Source organism: Lactuca virosa, chromosome 4, assembly GCF_052849685.1.
Source record: "Lactuca virosa cultivar CGN04683 chromosome 4, Lactuca_virosa_CGN04683_v6, whole genome shotgun sequence".
In the NCBI taxonomy this organism is placed as follows: domain Eukaryota; kingdom Viridiplantae; phylum Streptophyta; class Magnoliopsida; order Asterales; family Asteraceae; genus Lactuca; species Lactuca virosa.
In genome coordinates this window covers 442,786,346-442,797,152 of record NC_136429.1, presented here as the reverse complement: position 1 = coordinate 442,797,152, position 10,807 = coordinate 442,786,346, and the positions used below count along the sequence as shown (strand labels likewise).

Here is a 10,807-nt window from a genome sequence, read left to right as displayed (position 1 = left end):
TCAGCATCATTGGCGCTAAGCCAATCCATCCCCAACACGATGTCGAAACCATTAAGTTCGATAGGCAATACTTCCTCGTGAAACTTATTCCCATTCAAGTCAATTAAGATGTTTTTCATACGATGGCTAACAGGTACAAACTTGCCACTAACAACTTCGACTAATAAAGCATTATCTAATCTATCGACAGGCAAAGCTAGTTTTCTACCAAATTCATGCGAAATAAAGGAGTAGTTGGCTCCAGAATCAAATAAAATTTGGGCAGGCAATTTGTCTACGAGAAAGGTACCTGAAGCGACATCAGCTTCATCTTTAGCAGCTTCCAGTGTCATCTGGAAGGCTCTCGCCTTCGGCTTTGGCGGAATGTTGGGTTTTGCTGCCTCCTTCTTTTTCGGGCAGTCCCTAGACATGTGTCCCTCCTCACCACAGCCATAGCAAACTTTCTTGGTAAGGATGCATTCATTGGCATAGTTCCCTGGCTTTCCACATTTAAAACATGTGGCCACTACCTCACATTTTCCATGATGCTTCTTCTTACATTTGTCGCACCATTTCGCTTCGCCTCCTCCTCCTCTCGAACCAGATTTCGAGAATTTACTTTTCTTCTTGGACCCTGAAGGTCCATCGAACTTCATTTTCTCACCAATCTCTATTCTTTCCAGACCCTTTTCTGAAGGGTCTAATTAGTGGTTTGGTCTAGGCTTTCTATGTAATAGGTTCTTTTGAGTCAATTTATAGCTTGTGGTAGATTGTGTGTAGTTTACGGCCCAACAATGAGTTTACGGCCGTAAGCCTGTTTACGGTCGTAAACCCAAGGCCGGCCCAGGTCCAGTATATAAAGAGGTGTGCTAGGTCTTTTGTCAGTTGTTGATGCCTCAGAGTTCACGGCTGCTTTCACCACAAGTTGTACCAGACGTTATTCCTAATAGAAAAGCGTGTGCAAGCTTGTGTTCATTCTTAATTCTTCTTGTTCTTTATTGTTAATTGATTGTGCTTTGCTATTTGATCACTGGTAAGATCCGTTTCAGGACCTTACAATTGGCATCAGAGCGAGACCAGTGTCAAAAGCATCCTACAATCGAATTTTTGACCGTGTTCTTATTTGTTTGCGACTGAAGTTGGTGTTTGCTGCGAAAGGGTTTCAAGCTTCATTCAAAACTGCGTTTTTCTCGAGTTTCTGGGAGATTACGGCCATAGCTTACGGCCGTAAACTTAGATTACGGCCGCAAACTCCAATCAGTTCTTGAACCGTAAACTTGGTTCTTGGGCCGTGAATAAGGATTTTTCATCAACCGGAAACTTGGATTCTTGGACCGTGAACTTAGACCGTAAACACCTTACGATCGTAAACTCCGGACCGTGAACAGAGTTTACGGCCGCAAACTCTTCTTTGACCGTGAACATAGTTTACGGTCGCAACCCTTATTTGACTGTGAACTTGTGTCTGACTGAAAACTTAATTTATTCTTAAATAATTTAATTTCTATTTAATATTAATTTAATATTAATGGATTCACAAAGTCAAACACACCACCACGAGCTGGATTCTGTAATGGGCACAACCACTCGAATTCCAAGACTGCTATCCGTTGAAGGTTTCCCTGAATGGAAATACAGGATTGAGAAGTACATCAAGATGAAGGACTTCAAAATCTGGAGAAGCATCATAAAAGACCCTGTCAGAATAACCACCACTGTTGCAGGGCAAGTGGTTGACAAGAAGATTGAAAATTACACAGATGAAGACTTTGAGAAGATCGAAGAGCAAGAAAGGGCTTTGGCCACTCTAACCATGGCCCTATCTCCGGACATAGCTCAAGGTTTTAGGGAGTACACTTCTGCTAAGGCTTTGTGGGAAGCCCTAATCGAGGTTTATGAAGGGAATGAAGATATGAAGGAGAGTCGCCAAGATATGCTGCGACAACGGTTCAACATGTTCAACTACGTTCCTAGAGAAACTCTTGAAGCACAGCTGCAACGATTCACATCTCTTACCACTGAAATTACTGTAGTCGGGATCTTTTACACCAAGTCTGAGATCAACAAGAAGCTACTGAATGCTCTCCCAAAGTCTTGAGACGTGAATGTAGCTGTTATAAAGAAGACTAAGGATCTAAGCTGACTCTCTCTTGCTGAAGTGATGGCAGTCATCAAGGCCTGTGATATTGATGACAAGCAGCGAGAGATAAACCATGTGAATTCATACTCAGCTGCAAACCTTGGGATCTCTTCTAACAATGCTCTTTCATCTCTCACTTTTTCTTCTGCAGGTCAACCCTTTGCTGCTCAGCAAGCTCAGGTTCAGTCCTTTTCCACTCCATCAACTTCTTCTCTTCCTGCTGCATCAGCCATGCCTCTCTCTCAGAACCAATCGTTTGTGGCTACTCAAGCTGCTTCTTCCTCCAATGTTGCTTCCTCTTCAAAAGGAAATGAGGGTGATGAAAATCTCGCTCTTACTACAGGGCTTGTCAACTGCTACAATGCACTTGTAGCTGGAGATCTTCCGCCCCAATTGTCATTTGCCGATCTCGATCAGATTCACCCTGAAGATGTAGAAGAGATGGATATCACATGGCAAATTGCCATGGCAGTTTTCAGGGCGAAACAGTTTGCCAAGAAGACAGAAAGAACAACTGGGGGATGAGTGCTGACAAGAAGGTTGGGTTCAGCAAGGGAAAGCTGCGTTGTTTCAACTGCCACGAGCCGGATAGAAGATTGAATAATGACCGGACAATGGTTGCAGTTGGGAACAATCGAAGCGGTGCTCAGGTCAACAGCGAGAAGTCCATGGTTGCGCAATCGTTTGACTGGGAGGATCAGATGCAGGCCCTGAACATATCTGGACCTGAAAATGCCCATTTGGCACAGGTTGTTGATGATGCTCCGGCAGAGATTGTTGCAGCTGAATATCAAATGATGGAGCTGCAGTTTGCGTTGATGGTATCTTCTTCTCGTGAACCAAATAAAAACGAGGTAAGTCTACCCTCATGCTCTCAAGCTTGTATTGATTATGTTAAAATTCTTTATGAGGAAATTGAGACACTAAGTAGAGAAGTAGAGAACCTTACAATTCTTCGTGAACATAATGACTTACTCAAAAGGGAAGTAGAGGATCTTAGGTATGAAGGTTACCAACTTAGAAAAGGACAAAAACCTCTTAAGGCCCAGTTAGAATCTAAAATAAAGGACTTTAGGAGACTTCAGGAAGACTATAGTAATAAATGCGAAAATTATGACTACATAAAGAAACAGAACGCTGAACTAGTGGCTGAAATTGAATCATTAAAGGGCAAATTTGAAACTGCTGATTTTGATTTTAGAAAATATGATGTATCGAGTGAGGTAGTTGCCAATATGATAGACCACTACATGCAATTTAAACGAAATCAGTCAAAGGGCCTAGGGTATAATCAAGTGCCTCCTCCTTTCAATCATTCATATCAGTTTCAACCCTTGTCCAAAGAAGAGATTGCCAATGAACCATTCATGGTTTATGGCAAGCCATCTGGTTTTGTTTCGGGAGGATTTATTAATGTTGAAAGTACTAACATTTCTACTTCTCCTGCAGATCAATCCTTGAATCAGTCAAAGCACGAAGTTGAAGGATCTGTTTCTGAAAATAAAACTGAGTCTGAACCTGAAGTTTTAGTTTTAAATAAAGACAATAATTTTTCTGATGTTGCAAGTGACAATGTTTTTTGTGATGTTTCTACATCTTCTGATACTGTTTTGAATGGTTTTAAAGTGTCTGATACTGTTTTGAATAATGTGGTTGGCAATTCTAATGTTTGTGATGATAATATTGAAAAACCACCAGTTTCACAAGCTTCTCCATCTAATGTACCCTCACTTGTCTCACAACCTAATTCTTGTTCTTGTTCATGTGAGAGAAGCAAGGGTGTTAGTATGGAAAACAAATCTGATCAATGTAGCACAAGTTATAACAATAACAAACAGATTTGTTTCAATTGTGGTATTGGTGGTCATATAGCTAGAAATTGTCCAAATCGAATGTTTGTACATTTTGAGTCACCAAGAGGAGAGAACGAATTCAGAGGAAGGTCTTTAACTAGAAAGTCCTCTAGAAATCGTTCTCGGAATGATGATTGGAAGGATGATCGGAGTAGAAAACGGGTTGTTTTTCAAAATCATAAAAAAGTCTTTCATAACAAAGTCCCAAGCAGTTTGCCAAAACCGAGCATGGCCAAGCCAAGGTCGGTTTCGTCAAGAAGCAGCAATGGGTCTTCAACCAATTCTGGTGGAAAACCCAAGTGCTTCAAGCAAACTGATAAACATCCGATTTCAAAACCACCCGGGACTGTTAGAAAACCTAATTATCAATGGTTGCCCAAATTAGCCTCCAATCCATCATCTGTGTCCTCTGAAAAGTCATTAAATGATGATAGATCTGAAAAGGCATCAGGACAACCCAGGAAAATAATGACCTGGGTTCCCAAATCTAAATAAACCCGCACATTTTGCAGGGACAGTTGCGGGGGAATGTCGTCAGACCTTGGTTCGTCGACAGCGGCTGCTCCCGGCATATGACAGGAGATATCGCCCAACTGCACAACATTCAATCTTTTAATGGGGGATATATCTCTTTTGCGGGTGGAGAAGGTGGCAAAATCACTCAAAAGGGAACCGTCACAAATGGGGTGTTAAGCTTCGAGAATGTCAACTTTGCTCCCGAATTGAAGCATAGTTTGTTGAGTGTGTCTCAGATATGCGACAAAGGCTATTCTACACATTTCACCGAAAAGGAATGTATGATTCTCAAGCCAGGCTTTGTCATCCCAGAAGAGTGGATTCTTGTGAAATCTAAAAGGGATGGGAATGCTTACATCATAGATATGAATAGCAATCTTCCAGAACAAGTTACGTGCCTATTTTCAAAGATCTCCGAATAAAATGCAATGTTATGGCACCGAAGACTCGGTCATGCTAACGCCAAGAACTTGAATCGTCTTGCAAAGAATGATATGGTATGTGGTTTACCTGTCAAGGACTTTATCACGTTTGAGAAGTGTGTGTCATGTGCCCAAGGTAAGCATCATAGAAAACCACACCTGCCAAAACAGGTCAACTCAGTTAGTTAGGTGCTTCAATTGCTACATATGGATCTGTTTGGACCAGTAAACGTTCTCAGCATTAACAGAAATTCCTATTGTCTGGTTGTGATTGATGATTTCTCTCGTTTTACGTGGGTTTTCTTTCTATCCAACAAAGCTGGAGTTGCTGATCTAATTAAGAAATTCATTGTGTTGATTGAGAACCAAACTAACAACCGGGTGAAGGCGCTTCGTACCGACAACATAACAGAGTTTAAGAATTCTGTACTCGATCATTTTTGCGCAAAAAAGGGTATTATGCGTCAATACAGCTCCGCTCACACACCCCGACAAAATGGTGTTGCTGACAGGAGAAACAGAACTTTAAAAGACGCTGCAAGGACGATGTTGTGTGACTCCAAACTACCAGTTTTCTTTTGGGCCGAGGCGATAAACACTGCTTGCTACGTTCAGAATCGCGTGTTGATCAACAAAGCTCAAATGAAGACCCCGTACGAGATTCTATATGGTCACAAGCCTTCAGTCAGTCATTTCCGTGTATTTGGCTGCCCTTGCACCCTTCTTCACTTAGAGACCAACCCGAAGTTTAATGCCAAAGCCGATGATTGTTACTTCATAGGGTATGCTGCTCGCACCGCTTATAGGGTCTATAATAATAAGACAAAGCAGGTTGTAGAATCTTATGACGTGCGCTGGTTGGAAGAAAATGAGACGGATGCTCGAGTAGGTCCGGATTGGTTGTTTGATTACACATCTTTGTTCAAATCCATAAATGTGTCTTCAGGTAGCTCATCTGGATCTGTCTCTGGTTCGAAGAATGTTTCTGAAGACGAAGACGAAGAAGTTGTCTACAGACCTCCAACGGTATCCTCTTCACAACCTGAGGGGGAGACTCCTGCTTCGCCTGAGGGGGAGTCCTTCGCTTCACCTGAGGGGGAGTCATCTATACATCCTGATAGTCCGAAATCTCCAGTTCAGAATGATACTCCTGATGCTGAAACTACACCACTCACTCCTATAGAAAGAGAGTTCATGTCTAAAGATGCTTCCGCTGCTACTTCAACTTTTATGGAGCTACTCTTTCCTGAAGACTTTTCAAATGAGTTTGTGGCAGAGTCGTCTGGTGCGGCTCAATCAGCAAATGAAGGAGGTGTCAATATTCACAATCTTCCTGTCTCGCTTAATGATATCAGCCAGGAAATACCCTCAAGGATTCAACGTGATCATCTGATCGACAACATAATTGGTCAGCTGGGCGATGACGTTAAAACCAGAAGTCAGAGTGGAGATGTCAATACCTGTCTTTACTCTTGCTTTATCTCTCAAATAGAGCCTAAGAATGTTGAAATGGCTTTGAATGAGCCCAGCTGGGTAGATGCAATGCATGAAGAATTACATCAATTTGAGAAACTCGGGGTTTGGAAGTTGGTTGAGTTGCCAAAGGGCAAAAAGTCTCTTGACACACGATGGGTCTATCGAAACAAGCAGGATGATTCAGGGGTTATAGTGCGAAATAAAGCTAGATTGGTGGTTCGCGGGTTTCGACAAGTCGAGGGTCTTGATTACACTGAAGTTTATGCTCCAGTGGCTCGCTTGGAGGCTATTCGTATCTTCCTTGCATATGCCTCTTACATGAACTTCACCGTTTACCAAATGGACGTCAAGACTGCCTTCTTGTATGGCAAGGTGAAGGAAGAAATCTACGTTGATCAACCCCCTGGGTTCGTTGATTCAAAGTTTCCTAATCATGTCTACAAGTTGGACAAGGCATTGTATGGGTTACATCAAGCTCCTCGAGCGTGGTATGCGACTCTAACAAAGCATTTGCTCGAGCATGGATACTCTCGTGGCACTATCGATCAAACTTTGTTTATCAAGCATGTCGGTAATGATCAGATTCTGGTTCAAATCTATGTTGATGACATTATCTGTGGGTCAACCAGTCCGCAGCTTTGCAAGGAATTCGAAGGTGTTATGAAAAAGAGGTTCGAAATGAGTTCATTGGGGGAAATGACCATGTTTTTGGGGCTTCAGGTCAAACAAAATTCAACCGGAATCCTGCTACATCAAGCCAAGTATGTGGAGGATATTCTTGAGAAGTTCGGGTTTCACGACGCCAAATCTGCATCGACGCCAATGGCTGAAAGACCTCTTCTGACTCCAGATTTTGATGGCGAATCCGTAGATCAGACACACAACAGATCGATGATCAGATCGTTGATGTATCTTACTGCAAGCCGACCTGACATCATGTTTGCAGTTTGTCAATGCGCACGTTAACAGGCTAATCCTAAACTTTCACATCTTATTGCTGTCAAAAGAATTTTTCGGTATATCAAAGGTAGCCCAAAATTGGGTCTTTGGTATCCGAAGAATTCTGAATTTGATTTATATGCTTTTGCTAACAGTAATTATGGAGGCTGTGAGCTTGACAGGAAATCTACTTCAGGAGGGTGTCAATATCTTGGTGACAGACTAGTGTCGTGGCAGTGCAAGAAGCAACACACCGTCTCAACCTCAACAGCGGAGGCGGAATACGTTGCTGCATCTGCCTGTTGTTCTCAAGTTATCTGGATCCAACATCAGCTTTTGGACTACGGTTTGAATTACTTAGAAACCCCCATTTACTGTGATAATGAGGCCGCAATTCAAATTGCCAAAAATTCCAGTCCAACATTCTAAAACCAAGCACATCGATATTAAAATTCATTTCATCAGAGATTGTTATGAACGTTCAATTATCCGGCTGGAACAGGTTCCTACTGCTAAGAATGTGGCGGATCTGTTCACTAAGCCTTTTAACAAAGCTCGTTTCGATGTGCTTGTGGGATTTCTGAAAATGATTCGTTTTGAGGATTAAGTTTTTCTGTTTCTATTTTTTTTCTTAATTCTTCTTAATTTTTAAAATTTGTTTTTGTTTCTGTAGGTAGGTTAATTTAAATTTGTGCATTTTATTTTATTTTCTTTTATTCTCACCCATGTACAAATTTAGGGGGAGAAATAATCAAAAAAAAAAAATCCAAAAACAATAAAAATTTCAAAAATCCAAAAACAATAAAAATCCATAAAATTAAAAATATTGCTGATAGTTTTGTTTGCAGGTGTTGTGAAGGGTAATGAAATTAGCAAGTGATAACGGGCAATCTGAATCTGTGTAACGTACCTAAGTTGAATTGTCTACGCTCTGTGCTCGATGCGCTGGTAGGCACGAAAGATTTTAATTGGACTTGACTAGGAAGAGTTAAAACTTAAGTAATTCAAGGACTTGACAAACATTGACCTAGTTAGATCCGTTTAGCCTGACAATACGACGCTCGGATAGGTTGAGCAGGGAGATATACACGGGAATCTACTGGTCACACTAAAGAACCCGTATCTAGAACTGTGGATTCACTTTTCCTCGATGTGCTGATTCTATCCTTAATTCCAGTTTTGATGGGGTGACTGGGGAATTCCGATAAACTAGGTCTGTAGAAGGTTATTTTCTTTCTTTCTGTCTGTTAGTCATATGTTGCCTCCTCTGCGTGATCGAGAGATCCGACCTGGACTGTGACATATGCAATTCTGTCTCTCTGCATCTTCTCTCTATGCAATTCTTTCTATCTGTTAGCCATATACTGTCTCCTTTGCGTGACTCATAATCCGACCTGGTACACAGTATATGCATCATTCTCTTCTCAATCCCTCTAAAACTTCAGTCAGTCATATGTTTCATCCTTTGCGTGATTGGAAGAGATCTGACCTGGATGTATAGCATATGCACTCTAAATCTATTTTCTCTCTTAATAATTGTCTGCTCACCCGGTGTAAGGAGTATTCTGGAAGTCCTTGATGGCTGGAGCATATCAGGAAGCGGGAAACACGTTCTAGTACAATTAAAATTGAACACATACAGATTGTCTGTAGATCTCGCTGCTCAATTTAGGTGGACAACAATATCCCTGGTCGTCGTCAGCCAAATGGTCCCTAGGAAATTTATTTAAGAATAAGGGCTAAAAATGTCATGTTATTGGTAAATTGTCCTAAATAATGTCACAAATGTTTCGTGTTTAAGTGGACCACAATACTGGCGATCGATCAGACGAAGACGTGAAAATAAGGGTACCGACAAGTGGAATAGGGCTGTCCAACAACTTTGATCCCAGCGTCACAAATTTATTCTCAGTAATTAAATTTTTTTTGTTGTATATTTTATTTGGTGTTATTTCTATTTATTTTTATTTTTATTTTTATTTTTATTTTTAATTTTATTTTTATTTAATTAACTGTTAAAATCTAATAATTATTTTAAATTTTAAATTTTGCAGATTAATTTTATTTTATTTTATTTTTAATTTTAGTTTTAATTTTACTCCTCAAAAGGCTTGTTTTTAAAATTTTTGAAAAAACTTGGACTGTGTTTTACACTGTGTGGCCAACAGGTAAAGAACTCTAGGGTATTTAAAGAGTTTACAGCCGGAATCATCCTCATTTCTCTGATTCCGGCCGCAAACACTCCCCATCTCTCTCTCTTCGAAAAAAAATTGTGTTTTTTAGTGAAATTGCTCCGATAGCTTCAAAGGTACCATGATTCCGACCGTGAATATGTATTTCTTTCAGTGATTAACCGTGTTTTGAGCCTGAAATCGTCGAAAAAGGATGTGTCGGAGTTTACGGCCCAAGCTTACGGCCGTAAGGAGTTTGCGACCGTAAACTCAGTTTGCGGCCACAGGATTGCGGTCACGAGTTTACGGTCGTAAACTCCCGTTGACCGTAAACCAGTCGTTGACCGTAAACTCCCCACTAATTATGACATTTAATTTTTTTTATTAATAATTCACTCTTGGGCTCAAAATTAAATTATTTAAAACATTAATTGATTAAGTTTCTCTCTTGTCTTACTTGGTGTGTTTTAGTGCAGATAAAATGACAGCTTTAAAATTTGCAGATATGCACAACCTGGCTATGGTTCTCGCTGATCCTCCGTTGGCCCATGGGGACTTCAAATCAATGATTCACGAATTACGAGAATGTTGTTTGGCCTCTGCCATTACTATGAACACGGTTGTCTACCAGAAAACCATTCGGGAATTCTGGCAGACTGCCAAAATGACAAGGGACGATAATGGAGCTGTCACTGTGAATGCGATCGTTCAGGGATGCAAGATTGTTATCGATGAGACCTTTGTGAGAGAGACTCTGCTGATCAACGACCTTCCGACCTTTCCCACGGAGATTGGTATTGATGATGCTCAAAGAATATTAAGGAAGACGGGGTACGAGGGTGATTCTCCACCAACAATGAAGAAACTTATGCCGCCCTATTGGAGATTTCTAGCCCACGTGTTCGTGAGCTGCATCTCCGGCAGAAGGTCCGGTGCTGATGAGATATCCCTGAGAAACACTGGCGCTATTGTTTCTCTCGCTGCGGGGATCGGCTTCAACTTTTCTAGGTTTATCCTGGACGAGTTTGTGGTCAACATTAATGCCACTACTCGGGATACTTTCCTAATGTACCCTCGGTTCGTTCAGCTCTTCATCAATAAGAAATTTCCCAATTTGGTAAAAGATGGAGAAACACTCGATATAAAGTCTTTGGGCCCTCACACCATTGGGCTCATTAAACAAAACCGCAAGGGGAAGGTGGTCTTTCAGGGGTTGTATCCATTGGTCAAGTTCGGACGATTTGCTGAACCGAACGAAGCCACCGAGTCACATGGATCTTCGGACAAGATTTCATCGGAGCACACTTCATC

At 41.2% G+C, this 10,807-nt stretch overlaps 1 protein-coding gene across 1 annotated transcript; it reads left to right on the top strand.

Moving 5' to 3' along the window:
- Window positions 1-1,507: 1,507 nt before the first annotated feature.
- LOC145106690 (uncharacterized) lies at window positions 1,508-2,077 on the top strand. Its single transcript, XM_079043630.1, has one exon. The coding sequence runs from the start codon at window positions 1,508-1,510 to the stop codon at window positions 2,075-2,077; it is 570 nt and encodes a 189-aa protein (XP_078899756.1).
- The last annotated feature ends 8,730 nt before the right edge of the window (window positions 2,078-10,807 follow it).